The sequence below is a fragment of the Prunus persica genome, chromosome G8, assembly GCF_000346465.2.
Source record: "Prunus persica cultivar Lovell chromosome G8, Prunus_persica_NCBIv2, whole genome shotgun sequence".
Taxonomy (NCBI): Eukaryota; Viridiplantae; Streptophyta; class Magnoliopsida; order Rosales; family Rosaceae; genus Prunus; species Prunus persica.
This window is the reverse complement of record NC_034016.1, coordinates 2,496,958-2,517,887: the sequence shown is the minus strand read 5'-3', so window position 1 is coordinate 2,517,887 and position 20,930 is coordinate 2,496,958. Positions and strand designations below refer to the sequence as shown.

The window sequence follows — 20,930 nt, the reverse complement described above, 5'->3', positions numbered from 1 at the left end:
TTTTTTGGTTATATCTAACATATATACTCATAGAATACGCTCTTTCTACCATATTATTTCCGAAATCAAACTTTCGTTGTGAAACTATGGATTTAATCTTGTTATGAAATCATAGATTTAATTATTATGTATTGTACCGATCTCTTGGACCACAGGAGTCCAAGAGATTGTGGTCACCCACCGTTGAATATTAATTCAATGGTTCAAAAAAGTTTCTTAAAAGAAGTGCAAGAGTGAGTGAACCGTTGAATTTACATTCAACGGTGAGTGACCACTAATCTCTTGGACCCCTATAGTCCAAGAGATCAGGATTGTCTTTAAGTTATGCTTGACTTTTTCTTTAATCATGCCTTATCGTTTATAAATCATGCATGTAGATTTTCCCTTTAGCATCAAAGAACTAAACTCTTTTTTCTCTCAAAACCAGAGCACCTCTTCTCCGTTCAATCACTCTTCTTCTCCAAACTTATATTTTGTGTATCTCTTTTCATCTTCTTAAAAGATAAAACTACAAAATAAAACAAGACTATGTATAGTTACTCATATACTTTTTTTTGCATGGAATGGAAAATTGTGAAAAATGGGAGTCAGCTCATACTTCGTGTAGGCTATAGACTTTCGAGAGCACAACAGATTATCATGTGTCGCCAACTCGTTTTGTCCCACACTTATAACAATATAGAGAGTGCCCTTGTATTTGGTGGGACTCTCTGTGTATCAACGTTTGGTTAAAGGCTTCGGTCGCACACAAAAATTTCTCCTCCTCCTCGTCGAGGGTTACATCGTCTAGACTTGAATCATAACATTAGTTTTATACTTAATACGAAGTCTTTCATTTTCGTTTCATTGTTTAGGTTATACTTAAAAAAAGAAAGTCCTTTCCTTTGGGTGGTCGATTGTAGCAACATTATCGTAGCATTAGTGTTTCATGCGGTGGCCCACTTTGATCTGGAGCTGCATGTAGAACAAGTAATGGTAACATTGAGCTAATAGCATATGCAATATGTTGGACAAAAATAAAACCAACCTAATTTCTTTCACGTCTTTTTGTTGCCCTAATTCACCACTGTGTGAGTGAGTTTGCTGGGATGGGACTGCATTGCCTCCACAATATAATATGGAGACTACTGGTCATGGTGTATGTGATGTTTTTGTGGGTTAGGCCTGTCATATCCATATCGAGTTCAATTGGATTATAGTGGAATACACCTTGAATTCAACAAGGGGATCAACTTCCAAAAAGGAGTTAGTTTAACACTCTTCTATGTGTGCACGAGAGCTCATGTCTTCTTGTTTCAGCTCAAATCACAAAAAAAATACAAAAGAAAAGTACATGCATCTCGTTACCAAAGGTAGATAATTTTAGGGCCATTTAGAAGACATTTGTGCTCATATAAGTATTTTTGTAGGAGCGCTTGTATTATAAAGGCTCGTTTGGGACTGATTTTAGTTCTAGATAGGTCAACAATCACTTTAAGTGGTTTTAATTGATTTTATGGAGAAGCATATAGGAGGTGTTTTTTTCCGTAATCATTTAAACCCACTTAAAGTGATATATGGAGACGCATGTTGGAGTTGCTTCTCCCCACAAGTGATTGTGGCCCTCCGAAAATCACTCCTAAATAAGTCCTTAAATGAATATAAGGTAAAATGATTCTCTATAGCAGTGATTATTGGTCTCTCCAAAATTACTCCCCCAACAAGCCCCAAGTAAGTTGAAATATTTATAAAAAATCTAAAGTGTTTATTGGGCTCATCTGCCCATTCATATTTACAAGGCTTTTTCTCTACTGTGCTGGAAAACGCTTTTATGTCCACAAAAACACTTTTAAAATTGTATGTCAAACCCTTTCAGAAGTAGTACCAAATCAAAACTCGAATTTACTATTCTCAAATTGCAACGATTAATTTAATCCAACGATTATGAGATAAAACTTTATTTAAGGTCTTTATATAATGCCCTCATTATAGAATGACTTGTTTCAAGCAACTTTGATTCTCGATTTGGGCTTCTTCTGTTTTGGAGTGTTTGAAATGGTTGTGCCATATATCCCGTGGTCCTCCTCAAAGCCTCTAAACTGCATGGTGTACCAAATGGAGGCTGAATATTGATATTCTTTTATCCCGTGAACTTTAAGATATTTTCCAACTAGGGGAAGACCTAAATGTCACTAGTCATGAACAATGAAACTAGAAATATTTCATGTCTACGTTACTTGAAAGGCCAATAATTCTTAAAATGTAAGCGCAAAGTAGGCCCCATAGAGGGCTTCCCACAAAAATATAGGAAAACAGAATTAGAGCCTTGAATTTTCTTTCTACTGCACTAAAACCTTAGGAAAAAGGGGAAAAAAAAAAAAGAAGTCATATGTAGTTCACTTCAGTAATCTGAAATGTCTATTTTTGTATTTTCCATTTAGAAAGGGAGATGTTATTAGCAGTTCTTTTTTTCTTTTTGGTTGGATATTATGCACTCCTCTTTTTTAGTTAAAAAATAAAGGCTAAAAAATCACTCTTGGTCCCTGTAGTTTTGGCACTTCAATCACTTTTGACCCTATAGTTTTAATTCCGTCTATTTTGACCATGTAGTTTTGTATTTGTAGCAATTCAAGGATAAGTTAGTATTCCTATCAATTTCTTTGACGGGGCAAGGGCAATTTCATCAATCCAAAATCCTTGAGTATAAAAACTCGTCTGAAACTCCCCTAATTTCATATTAAGGCTTGAAATTGGTCATTTGGATTTAGGTTTCTTCAAAAATTGGGATTAGTGGTTGAATTTTGTGTCCTAATATAAAATGGGGAGAATTTTAGACAAGCTTTTACGCTATAGGGTTTTGAATTGACGAAATTGCCCTTTACATCGTTAAAGAAATTGACAAGAATACTAACATGTCCTTGAATTTCTACAAATATGAAACTACAATGGCAAACTTGATGGAATTGAAACTACAAGGTCAAAAATGATTGAAGTGCCAAATTACAGTGACTAAAAGTGACTTTTGGCCAAAAATAAAATATAAAGGAGTGCAAGATCACTATTTTGAAGTGTTAATATCATTTCCCTTCAGAAATCATCCCTAAAAAACGTCAGCTCACTAAAAGTATTTAACTATTTTATCATTATCATAGTCTACCTGTTTGATTCTAATTAGTTGTCCAAATGAGATCCCGAATTTCTGCACATAGAGATTATGCCGTTAAACTGTACGTAAGAATATGCCGTTAAAGATGGCATGAAAACTAAAGTACGTAGGGACCACATACGATGAAAAGAAGGCATTCAAGGGCTGATTTATCTATATATTATACAGAGCCCAGTCCTTTTCCTGTACTCCTAATTAATCACTAATGTCCTTGTTATGTTGCTCTCGCCACCATTTCCAGTCAAAAACTCGAATCAAATAACACTTTGAAGTTCTTGGAAGCCTTGGAATTTTTGACATGCGAAAGCATAATCTATACATATATGCATATATCACAGGAAAATTATCCGAGAACTTCTCTGGTAACCATGTTCTAGTGGCATTTGGGAAGTGAAAAGGCTTGCAAATTATACATTATAAGGTTTACCTGCCAAGAAATTTCCTCAATTAATTAAGATTTTATGTCAACATTTCCAGTAGCTTGTGGAGGTAGACATCTCTATTTATCCTCTATGGCACCCATGAGTTTTACAGGATATCATTTATCTTTTCTTACGTTGTTTCTTGATAGTTTGGTCATCACATTAATGCGTGTGTGTGTGTCTATATATATATATGTATATGTATATGTATATATATACAAGCCTCTCAGCAATCTATAACAAATATGGCAGTTCCACAAAGAACAAGCATGCTAGTTGAGCTTCATCACTCAAAGCAATTTTGCTTTTTTTTAATTCTAGTATTCTCTAGCACCATATATCTACGAACCATGCATGCAACCAAACTGAGCGCAGCTCTCTCCTGTCCTTGGCACTCAATCTGTCTTCTCCTACTTTAAATTGGAATTCTGATAATTGTTGCTCTTGGAAGGCATCACTTGTAAAGATGGATGGGTAACCCAATTGCTCTTACCCTCCAAAGGGCTCAAAGGAGGTGAGTTTCCCTTTTCCCTTGGTTCTCTCACACAACTCACTTTATGGTTCACTTGAAATCGGATTCCTCTTGTCGTTGAATCGCCTTGAAATCCTTGATTTGAGCCATAACCTTCTTTCCGAAGAGCTTCCATTTTCTCTACCATCCAGTAGTAATATCCAAGTCGTGGATTTGTCCAGCAATTGCTTCCACGGTGCAATCCCATCTTCGTTCTTTCCAACATGCTTGGAACTTGACTAGTTTCATTGTCAGCAACAATACCTTCACCAGATTTATCGCGTCCTCTATGTCTTCATTCTTCCCCCTTCATTAGGGTACTAGATTTTTCCTTGAATAAATGTAGTGGCAAAATTTCTCCCGAACTAGAGGAATGTTCCAAACTACAGGTTTTTCATGCTGGTTACAATAATCTCTCTGGAGAACTTCCGGATGATATCTATAATGCAACAACACTTCAAGAAATTGCTTTACCGATGAATTCGCTTAACTGACCCGTTAGCAATAGAATTGTCAATTTCACCAACCTTGCAGTCCTCGACCTCTAGCATAATAACTTGGTTGGCAAGCTACCTAAAAATACTAGGTAACTCTCCACGCTAAAACTCATGCTCCTTCATTTCAACAATTTAGAAGGTTCTCTGCCCCCATCTTTGATGAACTGCACAAGCCTTATAGAACTGAATCTGGGATTCAACAACTTCGAAGGAGAAATCTCCACCCTAAATTTCTCCAAACTTAGTCAACTTAGTAAACTTGACCTAGGAAGTAATTCCTTCAGTGCTCACTTGCCAATAAGCCTTTACCCAAGCAAGTCCCTGAAAGCAATTAGGCTATGTAGAGGGGCAAATACAACCTGAGATTCTTTCATTAAAATCCTTGTCCTACCTTTCGCTTGGTGCCAACGAACTGACAAATGTCACAGGGGCAATGAAGATATTAATGGGTTCCAAGAGTCTTGCGACCCTCCTTCCCAACGAACTGACAAATGTCACAGGGGCAATGAAGATATTAATGGGTTCCAAGAGTCTTGCGACCCTCCTTCCGTATAGTTTTGTAGGTGAGGAAATGCCGACTGATGAAGACATGGTTGGTTTCGACAGATTCGAAAATCTTCGAATTTTAGCTTGGGTGATTGTGATCTCACTGGTCAAATACCTATGTGGTTATATAAGCTCAAAAAGCTAGGGATCTTGGACATGCCTTTTAATAGAATCACAGGCTCAATCCCTAGTTGGTTGGGAACTGTTCCAAGGCTCTTTTAGATGAACTTTGACTCCAACCTAATTTCTGGTGAATTTCCAAAGGAGCTATGCAAACTACCCATGTTGGTTTCGGAACAAGCTGCAGCTCAAGTAGACCATAATTTTCTTGAACTGCCTATCTTCATCCAACCTGATGGTGCTCAAGCTTTACAATACACCTATTTGTCTTTTTTGCCGCCATCGATATACCTACACAACAATAGCATTAGTGGCAGCATACCTGTTGAGATTGGTGGACTGCAGCTTCTTCATGCGTTGGATCTTAGCAACAACTTCTCCGGAGAAATTCCAGACCAAATATCCAATCTCAAAAATATGGATACGGTGGATCTCTCTGTGAATCATTTGTCTGGAAAAATCCCAACATCATTGAGGAGTCTTAATTTCTTGTCATTTTTCAATGTCTCCTACAATAATCTTGAAGGACAATACCAACAAGTACTCAGCTCCAAGGCTTCAATGCCTCTGCATTTGAGGGGAACCAGAAACTTTGTGGTGCCTCCCCACCCAAATGGATGCCTGGGAACTAACGGGATTGATGCAGGTAATAAGGTAATAAGAATAATCAAGATGTGGACAATGGGCACGAAATCCCATGGTTTTATATTTCCCTTGCGCTTGGATTCATTGTGGGATTTTGGGGAGTTTGTGGTCCCTTAATGTTTAAGAAGAGATGGGGATGTGCATATTTCCAATTTTCAGACAATGTACAAGACAGACTCTATGTAATGATCACAGTGTGTGTGGCTGCGATGCAAAGAAGGGTTAGGATCTAGATTGTACTTTATCCTTCATGTATTTCAGCTTTTTTGTGTATTGATCTCTTAATTCTTTTCAGCAATCAGGCTATTCTTTATGTTAATGAACAAAAAATAAAAAGAACAATAAAAACGATACGATACAGAGAAAAACATGTTATAATCTCCTTATAGCTTGATACTTACAATATATATCACAATTGAAGGATCAATCAGAGCTAGAGGTGCCATTTCTTCACTCTTGCATCTCCATAAACCTGCGAAACCCTTACAGACTTGTCTCTCCTAACTGTAATCCATGGCTTACCCCACAAACTTATGCCTCAAAACCCATTCAGTTTATAACAAAGAAAGACACACAATGAAAGACCCAGACAGCAAAATTCCTAAACACCATCTTTAGCTTTATACAAATTCTATCTCCAAGACTACCCTCTTTCTTCTATGTAGCACTCCACCTGAACACGAGAGTGCCATCCAACTCAAACATACAAGCAAAAAATCATCACTCACTCGACCCAAACCAATATTTTGTACCCACTGTACAAAATATCATCACCATTTCCTCACCATCTGTCCAATAAACGTACATTTGTCTATATCTTTGACTTTTTGATTACCCTTTTGAGTACCTAACCTAAACTTCAGTCAAGGCAGTACACAGTCCTGATTCAACATGATTCACAATGCATGTGGAGAGGAACCTTGATACATTCTCTACACACATACCACCTTACAACATCATCTACACTCTATGAAACACGAACATGGTTCTAATCGATACGTTAAAATCTACTACCAATACGTTATAAAAAATCTGCTTCCAATAAGCCATTAAGGCCTCATCAAACAGTTCACAAAAATCCACCATACTTTTTGTTCATTTTTCGAAGACCAATTACCACTAAAAGAAGTACAAGTATGCATGGAGATAACGAGGAAGTCCCTACACATTCACCTCCTCTAAAAGTACACCCTACAACCTTATTCTTGTACTTCTGACCTCACAAATACTAAACCCTGAAAAACCATGCCCAATTGAATAGGGCTGTGGCATCACTTGTTATAAAAAATAAAAAGATTAAGGAGAGGCACATATGCATCCAATATCAAGATCAATCACAAATACTAAGGAAATAAAATCTAATGTGGCGTAGTGAAAATCCATCTACATACACAGTACATAGGCAAAATGGATTATTCACTATCTAAAACCATAAAGAACTAAAAAACAGGTACCAGAACATAAACACCAAATTCAATGCCAAATCTCAAACTATCCCCATTTCATTGCTTCCTGATGTCCCAAGCTATAGGACAAATTATGCCACTTTGCTTCCCAGGAACTAGCCAAAAACCTCTCACTTGAAACATGAATGTAACAGGTAGTCATCTCATCTAAAAGAAACATATTTAACATATACATACTCTCTCAATGTATAGGAACAGGGAAACCAAATCTACCATGGAGGAAGACTTGTTTAGCAAAAGTGTAGTCTCCCCACTACCCACTCTGGTGATCAATAGTTATACCTTTCTCTTTATAAGGCAAACACAAATACAACTGGGGTGATTGAAAAAATAAAAACAAAAACCCTTAGCATTTTGATAGCATATGTGACAACAAATATATATTTGTTTTATGTTCAAAAACTAGCATCAAATAGTCAAAACACTGCGATGCATCAATGTTGCATCCTAAGGTACTTTGGAAAGCATTTTCTCCACTTGAGTAAAGCCACAGTAGCCATTGTACATGGAAAATGAAAAGCACAAGAGTTTATTTGACACTACCCCAAAAAAAAGAAGTATGCATTTTTGACTTCTCAATATTTATCTGGATGCACACTGTAATATTACACTCAAATGCAATGTACACAAGCATTAGGCTTATACAATTAACTACATTGAAATTGATCCAGAAAGTAGTTCTGGCAAAGTTCTACCCATCATGTGAACTTGGTGAAGCAGTATGCAAGAAAATCTACAAGTTGCACAAAATTAAGAAATTCAAAATATCGCTGACATATTGCATCTGTAAAGCACCGCTCTCACATTCCTGTTCCTGTAAATCAAGAGAGATCATGCATAGATAGAAACCCATTCATGAAAAACACAATCTTACAACTGCAAAACCAAGAGATGCATTGTATACTCTAATCAACATGCATGGGTTCCAAGCCCCCACTTGCATCCTCCATTCCGTGTTTGTGCTCTTTCTCCTCAATCAAACTCTTCTGCTCTTCCTCTATGGTGTTCTGCAACTCATCCACCTGCAAAAACATCAAATAAAAATTAAACCTAATTTCAAAAGGGTTCTACTGCTTAATGCAGGCAACATAATCGAAAATTGGGGAATTTAACAGAGCTGCATACCACATGCAAGAGCAGAGCAAACTGCTTCTTTCGGAGCTCCAGCATCCTCGAACTTGCCGTGTTCTCAGCGTCCAAAGCGGCAATCTCTTTCTCCAAATCGGATATGATTTTGAGCGTTTCGGACCGAGGCGGTTGCGTAGCGATCATTTTCCTGATTGCCTCACACTCCTCCTTATGCCTTCTTTCGATTTTACTCTCCTCAAGCTGCTTCTTCAGCAATTCAATGTCGGTCTGCGCTTGCACTATCTGCCGATTTATCTCCTCCCTCAACTCGTCAAAATTGTGCTTCTCTCTGAGATTCGCATCCACAACCGCTTTGCTCTTGAGGAGCGGAATCTCGAAGGTGCTGAGCTCTTGGAGGAAAGCTTTGGCCAGCTTGTCGCAGTCGCCATAGTTGTCCTCGTTCTTGTCGAGCTCGACGAATAGGGATGTGAACTTCTTCTGGAGCTTCTTCAATGGGGGTTCGCCTCTTGTGGTTGTGGTTCGAGTGAGAAGTCTGTGCTTGATGATTACGTCATCTTCGAGCGGCCCGAACGCGTAGTTCGCCGCCACGGCCTCTCCCCGCCCAGAAACCTTTCTTCCTTTTACCAGCATCGATACAAACGTGGTGATTGTAGTGTCGGATAAATTCGATTTGCAATTTGCCGTCAAACCCTAATTCGAATCCTCAGAAACACAAATCCTAATTCTGTTTGTGGGATCCAACGGTGAAGGATGACGTTTGTTGTGTCTGCACGAACGGTAGTTTCTTAGTGTGTTTCAAAGGAAAACACTTCTACACCTACACCGGATCCAGAATTTTTAAGAGTTATGAAAATAAAATAAAATAAAATAAGACCAATAAATAAATAAATAACTAAAACAAATAATGGAAGATAAAAGGGGGTCCCTTCAATTGGGAACGTCTACGGGCTGAAGTCTTTGTGGCTTTAGTAAGGGGATAGTAATTGGGAAATTTTCGTCCAAGGGGATAGATAGTTTTTGTGGATTTTTATTTTTTGGGTATAAATATATACTAAGTACGACCTCAATTTTGGCCAATTTAAAACCACTATGTAAATTATATAAATGTAGAAGCATCGTTTTATAATTTTGTCTTTTTTTCCATTCAAGCGATATTGGAAGTGGAGGGTTTTCACACACATACTGTTAATGTGTCATGGAGGTTCAAAACTGAGACCATTGGTCAGCAAAGTCAAAGTCCTTTCCATTGGGCTAGATCTTATTGACCATTTTGTCTTATTTAAGAGCATTAATCCGTACATCCAAGGTTCTAAGTTCAACTCCTCTTCTCTCCATATGCCAAAAAATAAAAATAAAATATAAACATAATTTCTTTGAATATGTGTGCAAATAAGGTCGGTTGATGATATTAAGCTCAAGTTCATGACACCATTAGTTTGGAAGCAAAATTAAATTTGAGAAACTATTTTTGAATGTCATTAAGTCACTATTTGGATGAATGTAACATTTGATGAGTCATTTGAAAGGGTTATAACAGGCCTGAAAAAAAAAAAAAAAAAAGTTTTTGTATAAGGAAAAATGAAGTACTGGAATTGCAGCACAAGTCATATTGGAGTTAATGTCAATCTCTCAAAAGGGCTTCACTAATTAACGTATTGAATTTATACAGCACATGTGAGATTTAGCCTAAGAAAGAAACAATTTAAGCATACATAGATGTCTCCCAACCATGTTTAAATGCTTCAGTCGGTAAAATGCGCCCGTTAGGCTTCCGGATGACGGAACTCTCCTCCCCCAACCAAATTTGGATACGATTAGTCTTCTTTCATTCTTTTGCAGAGTGATTCTTTGCCAAGGGTACCAGTACCGCTTGGTCCTGTCTCAGTACAGTACTGTTCACGTGTTCGCTTAGTGATGGCACCTTGTACCTTGTCTGATTTGTCAAAATCACAATCTGTGACGTCCTCATAAAAAGAATTCTTTCTGTTGGAATATTGTTTCATTGTTCGGTTGAGCTCTTCCGCGTCTTGTTCGTATAGTGCGCGGACTCCACACTTCTTCACCTTCACCCACGTCTTCTCTTCTGGACAAAGGCAACGAAAAGTGATTGAATTATGTTTCGTAGCAGTAGCTACAAATAGAGCACAAAAAGCAAACCCCACCCACGTGCTATTAGAATCCGAAGGTAGTGGCTCAATTACTGAGTCTCCCACACTTTGATTATTGAACCACTCAGGAATTTCACTTCCAGGAATTATAATATCGATGATGCCCAAAGAACGAGGAATTTCCTGCACCAAAGGAAGGATATAAATAGTACTACACAACTAAAGAGGGAAGAGGAAGGAGGAAGAAGGAGAAGTACCTGAAGGAATTTCTTCAGCATTAAAAATATTATGGAACTGGAACCTTGATGGCCAATCAAATTGAAGCAATTGGAAGAACTAATCGACATAGAACTTAAACCATTGCACGTCGATGTTGGATCTGGGAATATTTTCAAGGAAGTACAATTATCAGTGTTTACACACATATCTAGTAGTCCGTTTAATTGAAGGCTTGGCAATTTTTGAAGCCTTTTGCAATTCTTCAATGTGATGTTCCAAAGATTAGAAAGCCCACTGATGCTTGCAGGAAGGCTAACAAAATGGTTTCCATCAAGATTTAATTCTTCTAAAGAGGACAATAAACCAATATCTTCAGGTATTGCTCCTTCACAAAGATTGCAGTCATTCAGATTTAGACGCTTCAAAAAGCGTAAATCTTTTAAGGAAGCTAACACCAGACTCACAGGGTGGGGATTCTTTCTTGGAAATAAGCCAAAAGTGAAGAAAGAATGCCATGATCTAGGCAGTTCGATATCTTTCACTGGAACCAGGGAAGATGGGGGATCTCTCATAGAAATTCCACTCATATCAAGCTCCTTCAAACTCGCCATGGAATGTATATTTGATGAAGGCATTTGCTCAACAGCAGTGAAGTTTAAAGAAAGCTTCGAAAAATTCTTCATTTCTCCCACAAATTCCGGAATCTTTTTCACTTTTGAGCACCCAGAAAGATCAAATGTTTCAAGAGATTCCAGTTCTACTTCGCCTGGGAGACTCTTAATGCTTTTACAGTATTTAAAATTCAAAACTCTTAGTCTTTTGAGAGAGGCAATGGATGGATGAATCTTAACAAGATTAGTACAACCTTCAAAAACCAGCCTCTCAAGATTCTGAGTACCTGTGAAATCTGGGGTCCTTGTCAAGTTCTCGGAGTAACTAAGATCAATAGATTTCAACTTCACCATGTACTGTACAAAACATGAAAATGGTAGATTAAATTAATAAACTTCCAAGAACCGTACAATTTATTGAGATTGAAAAGAAATAGCTTGCAAAGTCTTACCTTTATTCCATTCCAAAGGTGATCAATTTTGCTTTGCTGCATACGAAGTTCAGCAAGCTCAACAGGTTGAAAACTTGGTGGCAGGCATTTGGAGGGATACCAACTCCACTCCAGAATCCTTAAGGAATTGGGAAGATACTTTGGGCCCAAAGAAAGGCGCAAATTATTAATCTTGAGCAACCTTAGTTTACACATCTTAGTGAATGCTTCAGGATTCCAGTGTGCCGCTTCAAATTCATGCAAGCGTAGGGCTATGCCTTCAATGGTTTCCGTTCCCTTGTAAATAGGAATGAAAGAAAAGTTAGTGTCATAATCAAGTCTCTCTTATCGTTATTAATGGAATTATGGTATGTTATCCAAGGCTTTGGTATTTTATTTTTTGTGCAACTTCTTACCGTATTGTTCGTGAGTACATGAATGATGTCACTGTGAAGCCACAAGCGACTGCGACCACCTGGCTCGTCAAAAGACTCTTGACGAACAATCTCCCATGCCATTTCTTGTATCAAATCATGAATGGACAGGCACGTGTTTGAAATAGACAAGAGAGATTTCTCAATAAGAACATGTATCACAATACGAGTGCCAACAAAACCACAACTGTCTAGTATTTCAATCACTTCTTCCTTGTCATAAAACTTATGGAAACATGCAACATCAAGAAAAATTTTCTTCTGCATCTCCTCTAGTCCATCATAGCTTATTTTCAACATTTGAAAAATTTTTCTGTCAGGAGCTTGCTTCAGTTTATCTAGTGCACTCTTCCATTCATCTCGACTTCTTTTATACAAAAAAGACCCCAAAGTTTTAAGAGCTAATGGAAGACCTCCTGCGTAGTTTATGAAATTTTTAGACAGTTCTAGATAATCTTCTTCAAGGTCATCTTTTCTAAAGGCCTTCCTACTAAAGAGATAAAGAGCTTCGTCTTGGGTTAATGGCATGACCTTATATACTTTCTCTATCCCATGTTCGACGAACAAATGTTCATCTCTAGTTGTAATGATGATTCTACTTCCCAAACCAAAGCAGTCTTTTTCTCTGATCAACATTTCCAGTTGGTCTGATTGATCTACATCATGAAGAACGAGAAGAACCTTTTTATTACATAGACACCTCTTTATCATAGTCAATCCACTATAAGCATCATAAACTTGTATATTTTTTTCCCTCAAGATATCGGAAAGAAGCTGTTTCTGTAAAGGAACTAGACCATGTGTTGCATGAACCTCTCTGACATTTGCAAGAAAGCTGCTACCTTCAAAACTATGAGAAATTCTATCATAAACTAATCTAGCTAGGGTTGTCTTACCCATTCCGCCCATACCCCATATCCCCACAAAGCGCACATCATTTGCGCTTGTATCTAAATGCAGATCTATTTCCTTTAGTTTAGTATCAAGTCCGACTAATATGTCTGAGGAATCTAACAATGAAAATGTGGGACGCACTTTATCCCACACTGCATCAACAATTTCTGTGATAAGCTCTGTATCATACCTAGAAGTAGAAGGAAAAAAAAAATCATCAGATAAGGTGAATACATCGTAGATAAAGTGCATGGCAAAACTGAAATGCAATATTCAAGAACTGGTCTTCATGTTTACCTATAATCCTTCGAATTCCAGCCAGCGAGATTGGCAACTTTTTCTAAAGCATTTCTCCACTCAAGCACCTCTTGTCTGTCTTCCCCGCAATTCCTTTCATGGTTAACGAGGGCTGCCCCAATACTCCCCCGTTGATGTCGTACATCAGAGGGATCCACATCATAAAAAATTGGGAAAATTCTCTCCTTCTCTTTCATGGACTGAACAATATGGGTTAGTTCACGCAAACACCAACTTGATGAAGCATAGTTTGTTGAAAGAACTATGATTGCAAACCTTGATTGTTCAATCGCGGTCAGAAGCTCCGGATTGATATCTGCCCCTCTCTGAAGATCTGGATCATCCCTGAAAGTTCTAATTCCTCGCCAGTCCAACTGTTTGTATAAATAGTCTGTAAAACCCCTGCGAGTGTCCTCACCCCTGAAACTCAAAAACACTTCGTATTTCCATGAACAAACTGCAGTAGCTGAAGTGAAGGCCCTTTGGCTGCTCGATGCCATTGGAAAGTAGTGGTTTCAAGAAATCTTCTGTGAGCACGGGATTGTGGAACTAGAATGATTAGAAAGAAAAGAAAAATCAGCACAGATAGAGGTTCCAGGAAGCTACGCAGGTAAGTATTAATGCAATTACTTAAAACTCAAGTCAAGCCATTAACTTAGCAATTATGTGTTCAATTCCCTCGGCATCAGTAAGCTGGACACAATCACTTTTGTGAGAAGAAAGAGAACGCATCCCACCAAGTGGGGTGTTGTGGAAAACATTTGTCCTTTCTCATTATTTCCTTTCTATAGTGGGGTGACGTGGATTTCCTTACTAAAGTGTTTGTTCCTATTGATTTGATTCCTTACTAAAGTGGACAGCTTCAAGTTGTCATGTAAATATCTTCCTCCCTAGAAAAATAAAACGAATCACTTTTGTGAGAAGAAAGAGAACGCATCCCACCAAGTGGGGTGTTGTGGAAAACATTTGTCCTTTCTCATTATTTCCTTTCTATAGTGGGGTGATGTGGATTTCCTTACTAAAGTGTTTGTTCGTATTGATTTGATTCCTTACTAAAGTGGACAGCTTCAAGTTGTCATGTAAATATCTTCCTCCCTAGAAAAATAAAACGAAAGTTGGGAACTTGCTTGGACTAGATCACTTTTGCCTTGAAATTTCATTTCATTTTGTTGGTCTTGGTCATTTCACTTTGGCAGTATATTTCATGTTTTTCCTTGAAATGAGCCAACATTAAATACATATTTTTCATGCCCATTTGGTCCTCATTAACAATTTAGAATTACAATATATCATTAAATGCATTTTTTTATTTGATTTAATATGGGTATATTTGGAAAATTATACGAACTTTGTGTTCTATTCCTACTCAAAACAAACATGAAAAATGAAATAAAGTGATATCCCCTGGTTACTTTCCCAATATTACCAAACATAGAAAAGGAATCTTCCATTTCCCATTCCTTAGGAAATGACATGTGAAGTGATTTCCCCTCAAATCCGTTCCGTGAACCAAGCGAGGCCAATATGTCTTATCCACGTGTTAGGCTTCCTACATTAAAAAGTTAAAGGAACATAACTTGAGTTTATAAGGAGTTCGGCAACCCTCTCATTGCCAATTAGTTTTGATGTAGAACCTCAACTTCCTTCACACCTCTGATACTGAGCCCCAACATATTGTGTTGTAGGAATTTTTGGATCAAATTATTGCGTTTTAGGATAGGACTATGACCTCTTCACATGTGAGGTTTTTAATGTTACTTAAAAATGGACAGGTATATCTATACTAATGGCGTGGTGTTATAAATTAGGGGGAATTGTAGAGAGCAAAGAGAAAGAGCAAGATAAGGAATTAGAGAAGAGAATGTTTTCTCAATCTCGTTTCTGTTGTTCAATTTACAAGTAGGAAGGGGGGGAGTATTTATAGGCATTCAAGGGGGCATTTTGGGGACTCCACTATTACAACACTCCCCCTTGGAGACCACAAATGATACAGAATATGTCTCGTTAAAAACCTTGCCAGTAAAAAAAACCCAGTGGGACAAAAACTGGTCAAAGGGAAAAGGAGTACATAACAACGTGTAACATAAAATTCTATATATATTGACGTGCGTGCGACACTGCCTCGTTAAAACCTTGCCAGGAAAAAACCCAGTGGGATAAAAACCTGGACGAAGGAAAAAGAGTACAGTGTTTGAAGATCTTTATTGATAGCGCGCTCCCCCTGATGCTTGGCAAAATATCTTTAAGTCATACTGTTGATCACCTTTCTGAATATCGTAGTTGACACTGCTTCTGTGAGTCAATCTTGAGCGACACTGCCTCGTTAAAACCTTACCAGGAAAAACCCAGTGGGATAAAAACCTGGATGAAGGAAAAAGAGTACAGTGTATGAAGGTCTTTATTAAAACCACGCTCCCCCTGATGAATATCTCCCCCTGAAAAATTTAGGACTAGCTTTTGTCCAGTAAGCGACCATAAAAATTTTCATAGTATACCTTAAACCCTTGAGCGACACTGCCTCGTTAAAGTCTTACCAGGAAAAACCCAGTGGGATAAAAACCTGGATGAAGGAAAAAGAGTACAGTGTGGAGCTGAGCTCTATCTGGTCTAGTATACTTTCGGAAAAACATTTAAGGACCAACGGATAAGACTCATAAAAATGCTTCAATACTTTCTTAGTATAAGCAAGAATCTCGTTGGCATAATGCTCGATCGAGACAAATATTTCTTGAATTCTGCAGAAGCTTTAATGTGTTGCAATCACATTATAATCAATGTACTCACTGAGGTAATTTATGCATATTAATATTGAGTACAAGTTTTGTGCTTCAAGCACATGTCCTTTAGGGACTTGCTTTATGCAATGTCAATCCTCTCAACGGATTTTGTTTAAAAGGGATTAAACTTTATGACACATTATATAGCTTTAACCCAGCTATTTATACATCTTTAGGGAATCGCTTCTAGCGATATGCTCTGTGCATTTAATAACCCTTAAAGATAATATGTTGGTCTCCGTAATTGTGTAATAAGGGGGCACAATTGAATCTGTAAATATGGAGAAAAACCCAACATTCCTTGTTTATGCCAGAAACAGTGTGTCAGACAAAGTAGGTATATTCCCTTTTATTCCGAACACCCAAGTATAAATTTTAGTATTAACATCTTTTGGGGTTCGTATTGTGGGTTTGTTCTTTCACGTTCATTCTCATTTATAATGGAATTACCTCACTCCATTTTGGCCAATGATATTGTCGACATTTAATAATTGAACGTGGTTCCAATCAACACAGCCCATTGATGATTTGAGTAGCTACTCCATAACCAAAAATTGTCATTCATCAATTCATGATCCCACCATTCTCATTTGCATGCGCATGCATCAATTATAAGCATTTCTTTGCTTTTGGGTACCCAAGCCACTTCATGGGGCTTTTATTATGTGAGAATGTGGATTATAACCTCCATTGGAGCGTTATTTAGCAGTAGGGCGTGGATAATCTCCATTTAGGGAGTTGGAACATTTAGAACCCATATATCTGTCATGCTGAAGGCATGCCACAGATTAATACATACATGTCAATTAATTTCTGGGACCTTAACCCATATTATGGGACTTTAACCCATATAATTTGCTACGCATTAGGCGTGCACAATATCAATATTGACATGTCAGAGGATTGTCCTTTCGGGACTTCAATCCACATTATTTGCTACGCAATAGGCGTGCATCATATTGATCACTGCTATACCCATATTATGTTCTTATGGGACTTTAATCTGTGCAGCGTATTATCAATGTATCCAACTTGCAATCTGTAAAATTTGAATTAATAATTCATGGATACATACAAGCCATTCTTTTGGAACGGACTTATCTCCCCATTTGGTTACCTTTCAAGATAAAATATCAAATAAGTGTGTAAGCATATAATAACACAAGTATTGCTTACATCCTTAGGGGGGAGAAACTTTTCTCAAGTATCATTCAAGCTCGTATCGGCCCAGTAAATATAATGTAGCGCTTAATGATCTAGTTATATCCTGCAAGAGCAACATCACAACTCTTTTCTCTGTCAAAAACAAATAATCCTCAGAGAGTTACAAAAAGAGAAAAAATGCAAAAAATTGTGATATTGATTGCAAGAGAAGGTAAGCAATCAGGGAAGGAAGCTGGTGGGAGCAGACAACAAGCTCAGCAATCAAGGAAGGAAGCTGGTGGGAGCAAACAACCAGCTCTCATTTCTTCTAGTCTAGAAGAACTTCCGGAGATTAGAGTATAAGGTTGCCTTCACAGTTCCCTGATGTAGCGGAAACGTGATCAGGGATAGTCTCGCTTCCTGAATGGATGATCAGAGATAGTCTTGCTTCTCAGGCATATTAAGTGCTCACTAATAAGAAAAACAAGTAGATATCGCATCCCTAGGTATGCAGAAAACTGAATGTCTTCTGCAAAGAGAATTTCGTTAGTAACACATTTATACACAAATATAATGAATAGGTAGAACCGGTGAATTTCAAATTAACCATAGGAAAATTGCGAGATACTCGGGATACTTTTGAAAAAGTAGCTCCGTGAAATCTGCAAAGCAAGATCGGCTTTTGACGAAAATAATACTTTGAAAACGCCGAAAGTGCCGACAAACATTAATGGAGGCCATGCGAAGTTTTGGAATCTGGGAAAGAAAAAGAGAATATGGGGATCCGAAAAGATATTGGGATCCTGAAAAACTGTAGCCATATTTCCTCCTATAGATATTGCCTTTGCAAAACTTGATTGGAGCAACTGCGTTGCAATTTAACTTCCTTCATTTTCTGAAACTTTAGTTTTCTCAAGACTTTCTTCGAAAACTTTCTTAAAAATGGCTTCCTCTTCTTCCTGCCCAGATTATTTCAATTTAAATGATACTCCCACAACAACCAGTGACGCCCAAGTTTGGCGTCCATCCTTTGTATCCAAAAATCGTCATCTCACAGTTAATGATTCTGTGATGATGAATGATGCTACTGCTGTCATAGTAGCTAGGAATTTCATTACTCCAATGGATGAAATGTTGTTGACAGGGAGATCAGAGGAAGAGGCTATTGATGACTCATTGGCTTTTAGCATTCAGAGTGTTGTTTCTGTTTCTAACATGGCTGATCGTTTGCGTGCTAGAGCAAACGAGGTTCAGATTTTAACAACTGAAAATTCGTCTCTCCAAAGAATGCTTCATGAGTCTCAACAGGAGGTTGAGAAACTTAAAGGAGAGAATAATGCCTTGTTGAAACTGGTGAGTTCGTACTCTGTTGATACACTGAGGAGGCTAGACATGTTGCAAGTCTCCAATGAAAGAATTTTGGGAGACCATGAAAGGCTCATGGCTAAGCTTAAGAGGCGTCGTCCTCTTCCTTCAGAGGCTTCTAGAACATAATGTATTTTTATAGATTTTACAGGGCCTGCACCTTCATTGCAGGAAAAAATCTATCTGTTGTATGTTCCTGTAATAATAATTGCGCACATTCTTAAACTTGCATCTGTGGTTTTTACGTCTTTTCAAAATGACGGTTTGGAACCTTGTGCCTTATAGGTTCAAATAACCACATCGACTTTCCAAAATTTCATATTTTAACGCATGGTAGCCCGGAACTTTTGGCCTGAGCTAAACACAAATCTCAAAATTTATTCACCCTTTTCAAATGGACATGAAATATGAATTGAGTAAAAGCTACGATAATATCGCAATATAGTAGTGAAGATCATTAACTACTATATACCCACAATCTCAAATTCTGGATTTCTCATATATTTGAATCCATGTGCTTCCGGCCCAGATATATCAAAATATGTGGGGAGCCTCAATTCATCATTTGAGATTTATACTGATATTATCCATTTCACGGTGTATTCTTAACAACCGGAATTCACAAAATATATTTCTTCCTTGAGGTGTCGATTATAACATAATCGAACTTTATTAAATTCATCATTCTCTTATGCCAAAGAAATATGTGGTGTACCACAATTTGCAATAATACCTCAAGGATTGTCCATTTAACTGTTGGAACTTTAGGTTCTCAACACTGTTAGATTTTGAACTTCTTGCCAAAATCACATATTCTCATGGTATGGACATTCAATCCCCTTAGATTTTGAACTTCGGGCCAAAATCACATATTCTCATGGTATGGACATTTTTACAATTTTCTGTACACATTTCTGGACTTCAAGTCCTTACATAATTGTCCATATCTTGAGGAACTTCTGGCATCTCATTTAATTGCTCATTCATGAGTTTAAGGAACTGCAGGTTCCCTTTTGAATATAGTGACGGTTTACCCAAAATGGTTAATATTTATGTATATGTCACTATTCATATATCCGGTACTATTCATCAAGTCATGAATACGTATCTATTCATGTGGACAGTACATTTGCTAGTACAGTTATCATCCATGTGTACGGCATTATGAAACAATACAGTACTGTTACATCATTAAGGAACCCCAGGTCCTTATGTACATGTCAGGGATCAAGGATCCTCAAGTCCAATCACATGTTTACCAATATAGTACCGGAGAGACTGCCAGCTCTCATATTAACATCATCATCAAGGATCTTCAAGTCCTGATGTAATTGTATGATGAGGATCAAGGAACTTCTGGTCCTGATCTGCATACTGTGAAAACTCATCATACAGCACATTTAATCCATAAAATAAATTACTTGCTGTATGGACGTTAATTTCGCACCATACTTTAAATAAAAAGAAATATAAAGTATGAGGGTTAATTCCACATCATACTTTTGATAAAAGTAAATGTGCAGTAAAGTAAATTCATAAAGTATGAGGGTTAATTCCACATCATACTTTTAATAAAAGTAAATGTACAGTAAAGTAAATTCATAAAGTATGAGGGTTAATTCCACATCATACTTTTAATAAAAGTAAATTTGCAGTAAAGTAAATTCATAAAGTATGAGGGTTAATTCCACATCATACTTTTAATAAAAGTAAATGTGCTTGTATGTGCACTAATTCTGCTCCATACATTTAAATAAAAGTAAAGGCGTGGACGATAAACCCGCACTACCCTTTTAAATAAATACTGTTGTATGGGTAATAAACCTACACCATACAGTAAATAAAATAAATGTGTGGTAAATGAAATTTTATAAAGTATGAGGGTCAATTCCACATCATACTTTAAGTAAAAGTAAATTTGCGATAAAGTAAAGGCAATTATTTGTGGGTTCATATCAACACCACAATCAAATAGTATATTATTATTATAGAAGCAGGGCCATCTGCAACTTAGTGCTAATTTGCTGTAAGGTATCACGCTTGTCACTGTATTTTCATTTGACCTGCCATTAGCACACGCATTAATATTAATATTAAATAATATAGAATGATAATAATTGAAAAGTGGTGGGAATCTCATCATTTCGGTGGGTGCTGTTCTTTATTAGTGGGTGCTGCTCATCATTTCGGTCGTGGCCCGAAAAGCAACC

General features: G+C 37.4%; 3 protein-coding genes across 3 annotated transcripts; 1 reads left to right on the top strand and 2 right to left on the bottom strand.

Annotated features, from left to right (window-relative positions):
* LOC18766610 (receptor-like protein 2) lies at positions 5,404-6,003 on the top strand. The gene has a single exon (XM_020570220.1). It carries the CDS (start codon positions 5,404-5,406, stop codon positions 6,001-6,003), a length of 600 nt encoding a protein of 199 aa, XP_020425809.1.
* Positions 7,862-9,293, bottom strand: LOC18766511 (THO complex subunit 7A). Its single transcript, XM_007200318.2, has 2 exons — positions 8,478-9,293; positions 7,862-8,374 (listed from the first exon to the last, which is right to left on the bottom strand). Exons 1-2 carry the CDS (start codon positions 9,069-9,071, stop codon positions 8,258-8,260), a joined length of 711 nt encoding a protein of 236 aa, XP_007200380.1. The 5' UTR covers positions 9,072-9,293; the 3' UTR covers positions 7,862-8,257.
* On the bottom strand, positions 10,604-14,196 carry LOC18766959 (TMV resistance protein N). The gene is made up of 4 exons (XM_020569565.1): positions 13,436-14,196; positions 12,227-13,328; positions 11,832-12,107; positions 10,604-11,736 (listed from the first exon to the last, which is right to left on the bottom strand). The coding sequence occupies exons 1-4, from the start codon at positions 13,933-13,935 to the stop codon at positions 10,696-10,698; spliced, it is 2,919 nt and encodes a 972-aa protein (XP_020425154.1). The 5' UTR covers positions 13,936-14,196; the 3' UTR covers positions 10,604-10,695.